The sequence below is a fragment of the Pimephales promelas genome, chromosome 16, assembly GCF_988280905.1.
Source record: "Pimephales promelas chromosome 16, fPimPro1.hap1.1, whole genome shotgun sequence".
NCBI lineage: Eukaryota > Metazoa > Chordata > Actinopteri > Cypriniformes > Leuciscidae > Pimephales > Pimephales promelas.
Window position 1 is genome coordinate 22,632,125 of NC_142784.1, and position 17,224 is coordinate 22,649,348.

At 35.9% G+C, this 17,224-nt stretch overlaps 2 protein-coding genes across 2 annotated transcripts; one reads left to right on the top strand and one right to left on the bottom strand.

Annotated features, from left to right (window-relative positions):
• The first annotated feature begins 2,048 nt into the window (after window positions 1–2,048).
• Window positions 2,049–12,351, top strand: appbp2 (amyloid beta precursor protein binding protein 2). The gene is made up of 13 exons (XM_039670830.2): window positions 2,049–2,423; window positions 4,272–4,360; window positions 5,090–5,241; window positions 5,322–5,445; window positions 6,024–6,192; window positions 6,270–6,359; window positions 6,453–6,520; window positions 6,621–6,726; window positions 6,822–6,946; window positions 7,610–7,695; window positions 7,898–8,088; window positions 8,241–8,406; window positions 10,439–12,351. Exons 1-13 carry the CDS (start codon window positions 2,286–2,288, stop codon window positions 10,699–10,701), a joined length of 1,767 nt encoding a protein of 588 aa, XP_039526764.1. The 5' UTR covers window positions 2,049–2,285; the 3' UTR covers window positions 10,702–12,351.
• A 903-nt stretch (window positions 12,352–13,254) lies between these two features.
• On the bottom strand, window positions 13,255–16,053 carry LOC120478897 (uncharacterized). Its single transcript, XM_039671087.2, has 6 exons — window positions 15,837–16,053; window positions 15,580–15,675; window positions 14,973–15,085; window positions 14,772–14,895; window positions 14,513–14,685; window positions 13,255–14,401 (listed from the first exon to the last, which is right to left on the bottom strand). Exons 1-6 carry the CDS (start codon window positions 15,874–15,876, stop codon window positions 14,336–14,338), a joined length of 612 nt encoding a protein of 203 aa, XP_039527021.1. The 5' UTR covers window positions 15,877–16,053; the 3' UTR covers window positions 13,255–14,335.
• Between the last annotated feature and the right edge of the window lie 1,171 nt (window positions 16,054–17,224).

Genomic DNA, 17,224 nt, shown 5'->3' on the forward strand with positions numbered 1-17,224 from the left:
GATAGGCTATATAAACCTGACACCGAAGGGTCTCAGTTAGATAGAGTCAGAGTCTCAAAGATAATGTCAACTAATAACATTTTTTGCTCATTGAAATAAAGATGCAATAAAATATTACAATTGGATTAAAAACTAAATTAAAATGGGAAATGTTGATTTGGTAATTAACTGAAATAGTTTTTTATTATTATTTATTATTTATTTTTTGTAGCTCTAAAAATACAAACTGGTACTAAATAGGAACTAAAAAATAATAATAAAACCTATAGTAATAAAATAATAATTATAAAAAATATAACAAAAAATCTTACATTTAAATACAAAACTGAAAATGTAAAAATAAAAGCTCATTAACAAAATTAATAAATCTTTGATAGTATTTACATGCTAAAATTGAAGGTATTTATTGGCTTGAACTTGAAGGGATCTTGGGGTCATGTCTTAGTTAGATTACATTACACTAAAAATGTATTATATGTTACTAAATTGTGTACTAAGTTATACATGTGAGGACCTTTTTCAAATATCAAATATAGTGACACATTTCAAAAATAGGTTTTTGAAGCCAAATTATATTTTGTTTTGCACCTATGATTGATTTTGATAATTATTATTATGTGCTATTAACCATAATCATGTACTTTTGTATATTTTACCTGGAGCTTTGGTCTACTAACGTGTATTTAAGTGGAAGTAATTTGTGACTTTTGCTTAAGGTTAACAATTTTCATTATCAAGTATTGAAAAGTCTGTTTTTTGTTTTGTTTTGTTTTGTTTTGTTGTTGTTTTTTGTTTTTGTTCAATGAACAATAATGAAATTACAATTAAGTAAGATTACAATTATTCTAACGAGATATAATATGTGGATAAAAACACAAAATAACCATATGTAGGATACCTCAGGGGTTTTCAATCTTTTAGATGCCACAGACCCCCAAATTTGATGATCAAATTTGATCATCTGTGTGAAAGATCGACCCACACCTTAAAATTTAAAAGGCATCTTTCATAAACAACCAATTTTAAAAATAAATATTCTAAATGTAAAATTATAGTTTATACTAAGTTACACATATTTTACTCACTATAAATGTCATTTTTAAGGTATTATTAATTTTTATTTTAATCTAAATTATGTTTTTTTAACAGTTTTTATCTGGACTCCACAGACTCCTATCACTCTCTTGCAACCCCAGTTTGAAAACCCCTGTGAATACATGTTACTGTGTGGCACAAAGGAATACATAATCTACATTAGGAGGGAGGTAGTTTGAAATAATTGGGTGAAAAAAAACACACTTGTAACAACTGATTTCAAAGGATATTCTTATGATGCTAAATGGATTGTACTAGTAGTGACCAGTAGGTGGTGCCCACCTTCAATTCAGTAATATTTAATAATAATAATACTTATAAAAACACATAACAAATCTTAAAATACTGAAAAATACGAAACTGAAAATATAAAAATAAAATCTCATTAACAAAATTAATAAATCTTTGATAGTATTTACATGCTAAAATTGCAGGTATTTATAGGCTTGAACTTGGACAGGATCTTTGGGTCATGTCTTACCGGTAGTTAGATTACATTACACTAAAACATTTTTGCTTAAGCAATTATAAGGCATTTAAAAGGAATCTTTTATAAACACCCAATTTAAAAAAAATAATAATAATAATATAAATGTAAAATTATAGTTTCTATTGAGTTACACATATTTTACCACGGTTCCATCTGCTCGGCAGCTGGAACCATTGGTATATGGAACCCCAAATCTGACGAAATAATAAATAAATAAACATAAATAATATTTTTTTGAAATGCAAAAAATAAATGAGTAAACAAAGTAGCATAAATAATTATACAAATAAATGTAAAACAAATTGTAAAACACAAATAAATGTATATTTATTCAGTTATTTGGCCAATCGATATATGACAAAAATTTGATTACTCTTGAAAGATTCCCATCGTCCTCCCTGCGGCCGATATTTTGAACTACAGTCTGAGTTCGAACGGAGCTCTAGCGCACGTCATTGCCTAAAGTGTCATAGAGTGGGCGGGGTATCTCGATCGGGGATGAGCTTTAAACATGAGAGCATAACCTTAGGGTTGTGTTCCCTATCACTACAGTCCGTTTCAAACTCAAAAAGCGCTTCCAGCTGCGGGGGTGTATGAGGAGCATCAGAGTAAAGAGTTTTACCTCGATCAGGTAGCGAAGGAGGTAAAAGTAGGAGTGGAAGAGGGGGGGCTGTGGTTGGATTTAGTGAAAGAAAACAATATGGCCGCGGTGGAACTGGAATGGATCCCTGAGACCCTGTACAACACCGCTATCTCAGCCGTGGTAGACAACTACGGCCGATCGCGACGGGACATTCGCTCTCTGCCTGAAAATATACAGTTTGATGTTTACTACAAGGTAAGAAGAACAGTGAATGAGTGCATTGCGGAACAAACGCCTAAGCATCTGACACTTTCACTAGCAGCTTGGCTAACAAAAACTGACCCAAGCTCTCAGTGCAGCGCTAACGTTAGTTATGAGAGACTCGAGCTACGAGACCATTTAACCGCTAAGGGTTTCTAGTTTAAGAGTACACTCATTTATGTGTGTCAGTTTAGGTTAAGACTGATTGAAGTGTACATTATGTTATCTTAGCCTGTAGCTAATCTGCTGCTCAATCAGATATAGCTCTCTGGGTCAAGACTAACGTTAGTTAAACATGAAGCACTATGACATCTCACGTTTTACCTTTTTAACCTTATTTATGGCTACTAGCAAAAATGTCATGTGAGTATTTAAACCATAACTGTGTTTCTAACGAATTCACTAATTTTCTATGACATAATTGACATCTGCAAATATGGGTTGAATGGTTTGTCACCAACTACAGTGAAAACAATAAACAGAAAGGACAAAAGTGACTACTATAATAAGGTTCCAGTATTAACATGAACTAACAATGAAAAATACTTCTAAAGCATTTATTAATCTTAGCTAATGATTTACTTGCCAGTGATTGTTAAATGACTACTTGATTTGAGAGTCGTTGGGGTTTTTTTTGGAAAAAGAGATGATTTTCGAAAACCTCATTAACTAATGGGACCAAATTACTTATTTTATCTCATATTCATCGTTATGTTAAATGAAATATGCTCAATGTATGAAATATTTACATTGCTCATGCATTTTAAGGCCACTTCATGTGACCTGCTTGACTTGCCCACATGTCTTTTTAATTTGATTTGTCTTTTTGGACATTTAAGTTGGCGAATATGTGATTAGACCACCAATCCCATTATGTTGTGTTCAAAGGCTATCAGAGTTTGTTGTGACAACTGACCTTAAATCTTTCATCATTCTTCAATCATTACTAGACAATACATATTCTGCATTTCTGTATTGCCAATTATTTGGTTTGAAGATATAGTTAAAATGACGAATCAAGTTTAACTGGAAACCATTAGTTTAGACCATAGAAGGCTTATTGACGTAATTATTAGTAGTTTGGAGACTTTAGATTTTTATTTTGCTTAAAGTAGAGATCTGCTTAAACAGAGGGACTCTGCAAACTTCCAAGGGGATGTAAAGATTACTTAAAATATAAAAGAAGACAAAACAAGCATGGAAAAAGACAAAAAGCTACAAAAAAATCTATTTAAAAAAAGTTTTTTGTTTTGAAGAAGAAATTGTCCCCACTGTTTTGAAAATTCTAGATGAATGAAGTAGCCTAATTTTAAAAGTGTGATACCTATATGTGGAAAAGAGTCTTTTAACTCCATGGGAATTTTTATAATCAATATACATTTTTGTAGTTATGCCAAGCTCTAACATTTTGCCGGGTAGAAATTGTAGTACAAAATGAATATATATAGCTATATTACAATACAATTATTGTAGAAAATTGGGGACCTTGGAGTCAAAAAGTTTAAGAACCACTGACTTAGAATGATCATACTTTTTAGCTTCAAATTTAACAGTAAGGGTTAAATAATTTGACCATTTAATCACTACATTATTTTTCATTTCTTTGTAAGATCAGCCAATTTGGTGTCAAAAACCAAATGTGCCATAACACAAACAAAATGTTATTGGCACATGTTACGAAATTGGTATTGCACAAACTCTTCCTTATTTCATATTCTGTCTTTATAATTGCTACTCTTCTTGGTTTTCTGGGCCTTGGTACCCCCAAGGGTAAAGTTGACTTGTCTTTGTTGTCACATGTGCAGTAGGGTCAACAATCTCACATTTCTTCATTTGTTCCAGCTTTACCAGCAAGGCCGGCTCTGCCAGCTGGGAGGGGAGTTTTGTGAGCTGGAGGTCTTCGCTAAAGTCCTCAGGGCCTCTGACAAAAGGTAATTGACAGCTGAGTGAATCTGTCAAGGTAATATATGTCAAAGCCATACCTTAATGATGGCCAGACTCAATGAGATAGTGTGTGTGTATTCTGGTCTGATGATTCAAATCTCACATTGGCATCTTTGCCAGACTTGGTTGAAGACTAATATATGTTGTGATGGTATTCGTCATGATGCAGAAACCAGCAAAAAGGAAATCCTCTACTAATTTAGCAAAGCTATATTTTAAGCTGCCATTACTTTAATCTTCAGTGGCACATTATTCTTCATTAATCATTCTAATGCAGTTTTGGTGCTCGAGAGACATTTATTATTATTATAAATTTTGAAAACAGTTGTGCTACCTAATATTTTTGTGGAAATTACATTTAAAAATACTTTATCTGGTCATTTTTGATCAATTTAATGCATCTTGGCTAAATGAAATTATTAATTTCTTTTAAAAACAAAATCTTACTGTTTTGAATGGTAGTGTATATATATATATATATATATACACACACACACACACACACATTTATATGCAGAGTTATATGCATTGGCTTTATATAAGCTAATCTGCTCTCTAGATACTAGAACTGTAGTAGAAATATGCTACTATAATATTTGTCATTGCACAACGTTAAAGAATTATCCCTATATCCTCACCTCAGGAAAAAAAATGTGTAAGTCAGTTTTAACTTGGAGACTGATTAGATGAAAGACAGAACATGTTTTCTTCCACAGGCACCTCTTACACCACTGCTTCCAGGCTCTGATGGACCATGGTGTGAAGGTCGCTTCAGTCCTGGCCAACTCCTTCAGCCGCCGATGTTCATACATCGCAGAGTCAGATGCGCACGTGAAAGAGAAAGCTATACAGTTTGGCTTTGTTTTAGGTATGGTGCTCATGTTTCTGCTCTTTCAGCTTATAATAACAAGCTGTTGTAATTGTAATAATACTTTTCTTCCATCTCAGGTGGCTTTTTATCAGATGCCGGTTGGTATGGCGATGCAGAGAAAGTCTTTCTGTCTTGTCTCCAGCTGTGCACATTACATGATGAGGTTCTTCACTGGTATCGTGCAGTGGAGTGCTGTGTGAGGTGAGTAAATATTCAGCTTGAGTCTCTTCTTGCAGTAAATAGCCAGTTAGTCATTTCAACAGTACTTGTGTTCCAAATGACTCGCTATACATTGTGCACTATGTACTCAACCATGTTGTGCATGATTTTTATAAGGCTATTTTGTCTGATCCCCCCTCCCCCTCCGTTATGTAATTTAAGCTGTGACAGTTGAGTGCATTAAAGGGATAGTTCTCAGTATTTACTCACCCTCATGTTTTTCCAACCCCGTAAGACCTTCGTTCATCTTCGGAACACTAATTAAGATATTTTTAATGAAATCTGAGAGCTGGATCACTCCTCCATACTAGTCCATAGGCTTCTTGAGGGATTGAAACTTGACGTCCTCAAAGTTATTAATAAAGACATCGTTAAAATAGTCTTTTTTCATCTTTTTTTCATTTAATAAAGTGCATCATCTGGGTATTTAAAATGTGATGCACACTACTCATACTATTTATACTACAAAACAGCATAGAATAGTGAATAATTACATAAATTTGGACGCACATAGTGTTATTAATATCTTACTAATGTGTTATTGGGACTTTGTGTGCCAGGTTACTTCATGTGCGTAATGGCAACTGCAAATACCACCTGGGAGAAGAGACATTCAAACTGGCCCAGTCTTACATGGACAAACTAGCCAAACACGGCCATCAGGCTAATAAGGCTGCCCTGTATGGAGAATTATGTGCCCTGCTATTTGCCAAAAGCCACTATGATGAGGTAAGTCTCAATGCAACAATACCAGAAGTCTGTTTGGAGAACGGCTGCTCTACAGTTGTGTTCCTTATGCGTTTTAGGCTTATAGGTGGTGTATAGAGGCTATGAGGGAGATCACTGTCGGCTTACCTGTGAAAGTAGTAGTTGATGTTCTCAGACAAGCCTCTAAGGTCAGTGATTGCTGGATGTTGGAGTTTTTTTTTAATAGATGTAAACTTCTGATTCATTGTCACATTACAACATCATGAAATTGATCTCTGCAGGCTTGTGTTGTTAAGCGTGAGTTCAGGAAAGCTGAACAACTGATAAAACATGCAGTTTTTTTGGCACGGTAAGAACTACCATGCATATTTAAAGCACGTGTGAGGATGAAATTATGTTTGATTTTACAGCGATGAAATGCTTTATGTATTCCAACATTTTGTTTCCAGGGAACATTTTGGGCACAAGCACCCAAAATACTCAGATACACTACTAGATTATGGATTTTATCTCTTAAACGTGGATAATATCTGCCAGTCAGTGGTCATTTACCAGGTGAGCTGAGAATTATTTTAAATTTGGGTTCTTTGCAAGTATAAATAAAACATTTTCTCATTCGCTGAAAAACAATGTGTGTTTTCTACATTCAGATTGCACTCGATATTCGGCAATCCGTGTTTGGAGGAAAGAATATTCATGTTGCAACTGCACATGAGGACCTGGCGTATTCGTCCTACGTCCATCAGTACAGCTCTGGAAAATTCGATAACGCACTGTGAGTGTCTCAATCCTGTCCGGATGCATTAGTGAGTTAATTTAGAGAATTATGATGACATCTGGGTGGGTAAATGAACTATATCAATGATTCCTGTACTGCTACTCTGTGCTTGCATTCATATGCTTTTAAATAGAATTATTGGACACATAGATTGTAGATGTTTCGAAAAACGACGACTCTTATGAGCAGGTTCTCTTAATGAATTGTTTAAAAATAATGTTATCCATTTGAATCATTCTGAATAAATCCTTCATTAAATTAACTTTTTTGTTTGTTTGTAATCTTGGGTGACGTGGCATTCCCTCGCTCTAAAAACAGAATTCATTAGGCAACACTGAACAATACATAATCATTCGGACAAACATTCCTCCTATTATGATCACCATAAAAATATGAATAGTTTAATTGGTGTCTTGGGTCACTTCTTAAAAAGCAAGCTGCCAGTTTCTCGATAAAATTTTGTATTTTTGTTTGCAACTAATCTCGTATGAACTTTTATATCATTTCATGTGTCCCTCGAGTGTTAAGAAGTCCACGACACAGATGTCCTGTAGTTGCCCTAAACTTTAACACGTTTAAGTTGTTCTTTTAGAATTGTTTTTTTCTGGGAAGTGTTTATCGAATAACGTACCAGTTTCATACTTTGAATTTTGCTTTTAGATTCCACGCAGAACGTGCCATAGACATCATAACTCACATTCTCCCTGAAGACCATCTGCTTCTAGCCTCGTCCAAGAGGGTGAAAGGTGAGACTAGCACTTTGAAAAGCTTTCGTAACTCCGCTCATTCACAGCTGCATTACTGGAACGACAACGTTAAGATGGTAGCATTGGTTCAAAGTAGCATTATCTTTTCACTCTAGTGAAAGATATATATCTTTTCACTTTTTTTTACTTAAAAAATCATGTTACTCCAGTCTAATTTGTAATTCTGATGTTACATCTCAAGCCCTAATCCTGGAGGAGATTGCCATCGATTGTCATAACAAAGAAACAGAGGAACGCCTCCTGCAGGAGGCCCATGATCTGCACCTCTCCTCTCTCCAGTTGGCCAAAAAAGCCTTTGGAGAGTTTAACGTTCAGACGGCGAAACACTACGGCAACCTGGGCCGCCTCTACCAATCCATGCGCAAATTCAAGGTTTTTATTATTTTTTATTAATATATGGATGTTTGTGGATCATTGGGAAAGCCATGTGGTTTTTTTTCTATTGTGTAAGCCAAACTCAACAGAGTGCTTTTGAGGTCGCTGTTGGGCTGACTGACCTTTCCATGGTGTGATTTGTAATGCAGGAGGCAGAGGAGATGCACATCAAGGCCATTCAGATCAAGGAGCAACTGTTGGGACAGGAGGACTATGAGGTGGCTCTTTCAGTGGGACACTTGGCCTCGCTCTATAACTATGACATGAATCAATACGATGATGCCGAGCGTCTCTACTTGCGTTCCATCGCTATTGGTGAGGGTTACTTCTGTAGTTGCATTTTGGGTGGACATGCATGACATTCCTGTTCAGTTGTTGGTCTTTTTTAAATTATTGTTATTTATGTCAGTTGATATTGGACATATTTGTTGGACAAAATCGTTTAATTATGCTCATTTCCTCTAATTTTGCATTTTGTTTGCTTTTGCCGCTATCTAATGCTTAATTAGTAGTTTCTTTTTAATTGATTTATATTTTTTAATTTATTTAATGTTTACATTTTAACAATGTTGTTCAAACCAAATCTCAAAAGGAATATCCATTTTTGGATGTACGCAATGTACATATAGACCCCTTTTGCGCCGACGTCACAGTTACGTCACGGCGCTAGCTGGAGGCAAAACAAAGTGAAAACTGGAGGCAGCCAATGCAAACCAGCACAGATTCGGCTACATAATAAGGAGCTTAAATTACTTTTATTATTATTAAATGTCATCTTATTGTGTTGTTTGGTGCAAGAATCGATGAAAGTTAATATGCTGTAACTGGAATTTTTATTTCTAGAAAATATTCACATCATTAAAATCGCACCGTAATGTCACTGTTTACTGTCGTATTCTCTGCGCTGGCTAGGCAGAACTGCGTATCATACACACAAGTCTTGTACAGGACCATTCAGCACATAGTTATAGGCATCTAAAGATTTATATGCCCTCAGTTTCTCGTTACGATCGGTTTTTCTATTACGTAGGTGTAGAAGTCAGGCCACTCAACTGAGGTAACGTAACGTTAATCCTGTCAGATCGTCCATGCATTGAGTGAGCGTGTGAAGGCTACAGGTTGGCCAATCCGGTTCTGTCCGTTAAAATTAACTTTTGAAAATAATAATCGCGGTCCTGGACAGTGAGTGACTTTACACATTAAGATAAAATCTGATTTTCTCCAGTCATTGTTAAAGAAACAAGCTAATAAAACTTGCTAACTAGCGTTAGTGAAGCAGCCAGAGGGATCGTTCTGCCTCCACCTACAGCTCCGCCCACATAAAAACGTGACGTCACCGTGTTTACCAACTGAAAAGGGGTCTATTGTAATATAATTAAGTCACTTGGTACATATTAAATTATTGGTTTTTGTTTTGTTTGCTTTTATATTTATTTAGACTTTTTTTTTAAGTTCCAAGAACAGCATGTGTGACCCTTACTGGCAAAATGAGATGCAATGAGCACATTTTTTAAAAGTGAGCTATTGTTATATAATAGTCTGCTAAATACATTTTGAGAAAAATCAAGTTAAAGTTTTCTGAAGGTTCCAAAACAAAATCACCTAGCCAAAATAACCATACCTTAAAATCCCTGGTAATAAGACCAAATTTGGCACATACCAAGTCAAAACCATACAGTATATCTAAAAGAAAAATGATGATACCACAATTATTTGATTAACATGAAACAGACAGCCTATATTAAGACCTACTGTACCCACAGATCTAATATAATAGTTATAAAGTTATATTTTCCCCAACAGTTTGGGGAACCGCCAAGACGGAAATTTTTAAAAACTGTAATTAAGTGTATATAGGGATCGCGCACTCTCTGAGGCTCATGCTGATGTTTGAAAATCACATTTCATTGGTTCAGACTCGCGTCATCAAGAATTCACTATGAATATTCAGAAAGTTGGAAAACTATACCAAACTTGTGCTTCAGGGGAAGTGTCAGTCATCAAGAAGTGAGCAAAGAAAAATGGCATTTTTCATTGATAAAGGAAAGGTTCTCCTCTCAGAAAACGTACAAAGAAAGTTACTTTTAGATGTTTAATTGCTATTTGGAGCATTGGGATCATTAGACAAGGGCTTAATGAACTTGTTTTTGGGAAAACCTCAAATTCAACCAAAAGTAGCAGCTCGGAAGTAGTAAGTTCTGACTCATTTTGCCAGCACGTCACATTTATTTGAAATAATCCTTTGTAACAATGTAAAAAACTGTTTTCTTACTGAATAAAAGGATTCATTTCTTCTTGTAAAATCTTGTTCTTAACATAACATAAACGATTTGTCTATTTCCTGCAGGCAAGAAGCTGTTCGGGGAGGGTTACAGTGGACTGGAATATGATTACAGAGGCCTGATAAAACTGTACAACTCAGTTGGAAACTACGAGAAGGTCTTTGAGTATCACAATATTCTGTCCAACTGGAATCGTTTAAGGGACAGGCAGTTTGCAGTAGCCAACGCGCTGGAGGACGTCAACACGAGCCCGCAGGTCACAGAGCAGGTGGTGCAGTCTTTCCTGCTTTCCCAGAGCCACGGTGCCGGACGCTCCTGCTTGGGCTAACGGCAGGGAAGCCTATCGCACTGCCCACCTGAAACATATAGATGTTCACACCCACCTACATTTCACTCCTTCACGCCCATTTATTCACAAGTAGTCAAGACGGGCTGGGAGTGTGATCATCACAAGTTCTTGGACTGTCAATTCACTTGTACCAGTCACTTCCCATGCCCAGTTTCCCTAAAATGGGAAGAAAAAAAAACATGACATCTTTCCGACCATGCGAACACTCTTGATGGATAAGCAACCATTCATTGAATCGGTTCACTCTTCTCGCGACTTCAAAGAACCAGACCATTTCTCTGACTTCAAGTGGAGTTGAATTAAAAAAAAAAAAACAGAGGTCCAACAAAGACTGAAAACGCACCCTCTGTTATTTTTTATTTTGTATTTGAAGGAGAGTTGTTCCACACTACAGAAATTTGTGCTTGCACCCACAGAAGGAGATTTGACGAAATAAAAGCTCCGCCGTTTCTATTACCGAGTGAAGGAACATCCGTAGATGTCCGTGTCCCCATTAACACGAGGATTAGAGCTTGACTTCATGTAATGCAAAGCTTTGCATTTGAGGATTACCTGTGTGCTCTCTGGAAAATGAGACCAGCCATGTTACATTATGGACCATTGTGTTTATGTTTGCTTTTTTATTATTAATTCATGTCATGTGTGGAATTAATGGACCAGTGGGTTTACGAATGCTCTAGATACCTTGTTTTAAGTTCATTTCTGGTTTTGTATTCCCTTAGTACTGACATAGCTTATTTTAAACTGCCAATAATTTATATGCAAGGTATGCTACAACTTGTAGGTGTAACGTTGCAAACAGATGAGCCAAAATAACTTCTGTTAATAATTATAATAAGTGTGTGACCACAGTAAATTGCCATAATATTACCTAAACGGAGTGGGAGGACAAGTTAACAAAGCTGGCTTTCTGTCATAGCAAAGCCTTATTCATCCACACACACAATATAAGCTGGAGCGGTGATGGATACGGGACCAGGTTACCCAGGTCTTTGTTGTTTTCCTTTCAGAGCTCGGCCCCGGGTGGCGTAGATTAACACCCCTGGCCCACTGCCAGCTGACTGGACACACCAAAAAAAAGGGCTGAGTGCAGCACCTGTCATTGTAAAACTGCGGGATAGTGCGCAGGGGTGTGAATCCACACAGTAGCAGTGCAATATTTTGCTGAATGCACCTGTACCACACTCCAAATCCAATCAGTCCGACTCATTTCACTGCCGTTCCTTTGTCAAATATCCAAAAGCCACTCGGACTCGTAACCAAGTTGACAAGAAGAACATTTCAAGTTGAATGAGGACTGTTGCGATCAAATTGGCAATTCTTTTTTTTTCTCACACCTCATAGTGAACTCATTGCTTTTTTGCTGAAACAAAGCCTTGCTTCAGGCTAGTCATGTAGAATGTGCTGTTAACGTCTTGCAGCTTTTTTTTAGCCCTCGATCACGGCTGCAGCACCAGGACCCCAGCTCGAGCTGAAGTCCCAGCCTTAGTCTTAAAGGACTCTCAGCTGGTGGGGATCTAATTTGTCAGCCTTTTTCAAATAGCTTACTTTGGCCGAAATTTCAAACACCTTTCGCCCTGTAAACCGAGCAAGAGATCGGCTAGAACATGGGACGTTATTTCACTCATTTTCACTCCTTAAAAATCCCTTTATTGTTAAGGTTGGGGTTTGATTGTGAAGAATCAGGCACTCTCAACACCATAAAGAGACAGCAAGGGAAGGATGGGAATTTGCCTTGGTTAGAGAGATGGAATATTGAAACAAATAAACTGTGATCTTGTAAACTTGCTATAAGTGCATTTCCATTGACTATATTAGTGGAGTTGTCATTTCAGATGACAGTTTGAATATCAGATGTGAAAATAATGCACATGGGAAATAAGCTTGGTGGATGTAGAAAGAATTGCGTAGCTCTGACTGCTTCCTTCTGATTGTCGATTCAAGGGCTCATTCGTCAACCTCAAGTGGCATTTCATAATTTGAAAGATGGTTGATCACTGTTGATCAAATCCATACTGTTTTTTTTTAAGTCAGAATAGGCCACGGTCCCCCAAAAAACAAAGGTGCTTATGGGTCAAACATTCTCTTTCTTTGCATGTTTAAGTAATTGTATATAGAAGTAGATGCATAGCTACAAGTGGTTTTTGTCCCAGTGAGCTCCATAGTGACAGAAAAACAATCTTATACTGAGCAGTTAATGTCCCACGAAACAAGAGAACAATGAACTTTGCGACTCAAAAGTGATCACAGCAATTAATAAAAAGCATCCTCTGACAATAACAGCAATCCTGTCTCTACAACCCTTCTCTTTTCTTCTAAATCTGCCCTCAGAGTTGAAGAATGTATTTACGGGTTGATAACAATAAAGTGGGGCCTTTTTGATAGTAATTATCATAAATGAAGTCATTGGACGTGCTGACACGTGTAGATTGTGATATAGCCAAAGTGCTGTTTCAGACGGACAATGGCGATCCTTTAAGTAACGACCTATGAGTGGATGTGACCTTTTTATAATTTTGTTTTAAAGACCTGTTCCTGTCTATATCCATTGGAGACACTCTAGGAGCGTTTGGCTAAAAAAAGGAGGAAAATTGTGTTGTTTAACATTGATATACTGACTGTTACCCTGGAGATGTCAGTAACCTGTGCCACAGTGAGCCTCTGTTTGGATATTCTTCAGTCATTGGCTTTATGTAACTCACTCCCAGTAGAGTCTGCTGTACATTGTACATCTGTAACCACCAAATCATTATTAAACTCATTTGTATCCACCATTGTGAAAATCTGTAACTACTTCTAACACAAAAAAAACAATATAGAGCTGTTTTATAGACCACAATGAGCAATATTGCTTCTGAAGTATTAAAATTGCTTTATTTTTGGCCTTTACATGATTATTCTTCACCTGTTTCTGAAGTCTGTGATATGTTTGAGTCTATGACTTGAATGCAATGAGATCCTACAAAAAACACTCGTTCGGGTGTATTGGTGGCTGAACAAAAAATTGAATAAAAGACTGTACTCAGCATGTGTACCTCTGTAAAATTAATGACCAGGTGTTTCATTTTTAGGAAATCCTCTCAAATTACTGTATCCGTCCTAAAGCAAAGATGCATTAAATTGATCAAAGGTAACAGTAAATACTTTTTTCGTTGTTACAAAAGAGTTTTATTTCAAATAAATGCTTTAATTTTGAATTATCCATTCATAAAAGAAAAAAAAAAAATCACAGTTCCCCACCGAGAAATCTTGAGCAGCAAAACAGCATAGAATGATAGCTTTTGACATTTTATAAATATATTAAAATAGAAAACAGTTATTTTAAATCTTAATAATATTTCATAATATATATCCCTAGTTCTTTTTTTCTTCCTCTTCATCCAACAATAAGAATTGTTGAAAACAGAAAGAAAACAGTTATTTTAAATTTTGATAATATTTCATAATATTACTGTTATACTGTACTGGAAGTGCAGTATTTAAACTTTTGAACATTATATATTAGATTAATATTTAATACAAAATATTATTTGTATAATATATATATATATATATATATATACACACACACACACACACACACATTGATATATATATATATATATATATATCCCTAATTCTTCTTTTCTTCCTCTTCATCCAACAATAAGAATTTCATATGGGTTACAATGCACCACATCTGCAAAAGGACATGTGAATAATTACACAGATGCCTCTATTGGACAGTAAAATAATGTGGACAGGACAATAGCCATAATTTATGATAATATTGGGTAAACATGCTCCTTACCTCAACTGCAAAGCACAGCAAGCGTCCTGCTGCCAGCACCAGAATCCCCAGAGTCTGTATCCAGTATGGGGCATAGAGAGCATGAGACAGCACCTCATGCTGGTAGCAATACAGCCACACAGGCAAAACATGGAGACCTGCTATTGTCAGGATTCCCAAAGGTGTCTTGAAGCCTGTGTGAAAAATAACACTATTCATGCTGTGCTTTCAAAACTCTTCCAAAAAAAACAACAACAAAAAAACAAATAAATTGTGATACCTTTTGCCATCACTGCCTGCACCCAAACTGGGCTCTTTGTGAAAGTGGTCTTCCACTGGGCACCTCTGGCATTGTGGTTGCACACAAATACACACCACTCTAATGAAGACACCAGCCAGCCCCACTTCACAAGCACAGAGTACAACGTGAACATTTCTAATACAGTTATGTTCGTGACAAACAAGTACTGCCTGAACTTACATCAAAAAGCATGTTCCAGAGCATGCCACGTCCTACATTGTCAATGACCACATCTAGCCATGCACCGAACCTGGAGGTCTGCTGCAGCTTACGTGCCACCCAGCCGTCCACCCCTGCCACAAAGTCAAAACACTAAATCAATTCATGTAAATACGAGCATTTGTTAAATATACTTAAACTAATAATTTAACAAATTTTAGCCCTTGGCATGTTTTCAAAAAATTGTTCAGCACATTGGTCAACTACCGCTGTTTTTAATTGTGCTTTATAAATAAATGACCTTACCTTACCTTGTTCACCAAGGTTTTAAGCTGCAGTGATGTTCAAATTGATATACATATCAATTTAATATCAAATATTACTGATATCAAAGTGATATACATTGTCAAACTGAGAATGAATTATAAATAAAAATAAAGGAAAGTAAAGCTTCACCATGTAGCATGAAATCTAACAAAAATGATATGCACAATTACTTTGGTTTATAATTTACTTTAAATGATTTGATGCTAAAGGTTCTTCAATGAACCCACAGACGCTAATAATGAACCTTTATCTTTAAGAGTGCACAGGCTATAATTTCTCTAGTTTTAATGTAAATACCTACCATCCAATATAATTGATAACACATACAAGGGTACAAAATTCTCAGGGTAACTATACAGTATCCAGGAACTGAGAACAAGAAGAATCCGGATATAACCTATAAAAAAGAAACAGTTTTGTATCGTAAATAGAGACCATCCTTGGGGAACGTTTGCTGATTGAATGCGTCATGAATTAAGGGATATATTTTTGATTCTCTAAAATGAATTATGCGGCTGAAATGATTGCATCGAAGTCACGAATTGCATAATTACTCACCAATTACATTAGGCACATACAGCAAGACATGAATTCCCATTTCGCATTAAGTGATGCTCTCTGCTGCTGCCGCCACGTGTCTATATTAACGGTCACTCGCTTCTTATTTAGCCTACATGACAGCGCACCTTGTGGAAAATGGAAAAGTTGTTTTCTTCTTCTTCTTCTTCTTCTTCTTCTTCTTCTTCTTCTTCTTCTTCTTCTTCTTCTTCTTCTTCTTCTTCTTGTTGTTTATTGACGGTTGACAAACTAGCTTGTAGGTGTGTTACCGCCACAAACTGAACTGGAGTAGGCTATGGAACAGCAAGGAGGAAGGACCCTTACCAATTTAAATAATAATAATAATAATAATAATATTAAAAAGAAAACAGTAGAAAATATAAATTCAATATTTACTTTACTTACTTAATTATATTCTCAAATATAATCGTGTTGCTTTAATGTAGCCCATTGCAAAACCTTATCTTTCATACCTTTTTGCAACAGATTTTTTTAATGCCATATGGATTACTTTTTGCTGCAATTTTAGGAGCAACATCGTCTTTCATTTTCATACTCTTCTACATTTCAATAACTGCAAAACCCATTATGATGCTTTTTATTTTATGGGTATGGCTTTAGTAGCCTATGACCTAGCCTATACATAGCTAATCTTGTTATAATCGATTCTTCTTCTTTTTTTCCCTTAATATTGTTGTGAATCGTCTTTCTATAGGCTACCCACGTTTTCTTAAATATATTTCTTATATATCTTATATATATTTATTTCATGTATGAATGGAAGGAAATGAGACAAGAAAAAAAAACTCTTTAAAATGCAATAAAGTTGAAATCACAATTCTCATGAGCAAATCTGAAACCAAGCATCAGAAAAGCTATTGATATATGGGCTAGCAGGAAATGTGGGATAGAGGAAAAAGGGAAGACATTTAAATTTAAGAAAATGTGGGTGAAAGAAATTACCTTAGCCTAATTTCTTTTACCCACTGTAGAGCCAGATTGCCGCAAGCTCAGCTATAAAGACCATTAAATTGCCTGATATACTCTTTTTTAACAGCTATCTAATTTTGGAACATATACTGCTGTTCCTACTTTTCCAGATTCTGGGTCTTTTGATCCATCTGTAAAATATCTCAGATATTACAGTATTTTTGTTTTAAGTATTGATTCACTAAATGACCTTGGCCGTGGCCGTGACCTTATTTCCTTTAATGTGTGAATCTATGCAAGGCATAGGAAATGACCATGGCACACTTTGAGTGTATTTCTACTGATCTAGACCCATTATTTTTCGCCGTTCTATTTCCTGTTCATCCTTTGCTCTTGATGTTGCCTTGACTGTGTTCCCAACTCTCATAAAACACAGAGTTTTGTGTATAAGTCCTATT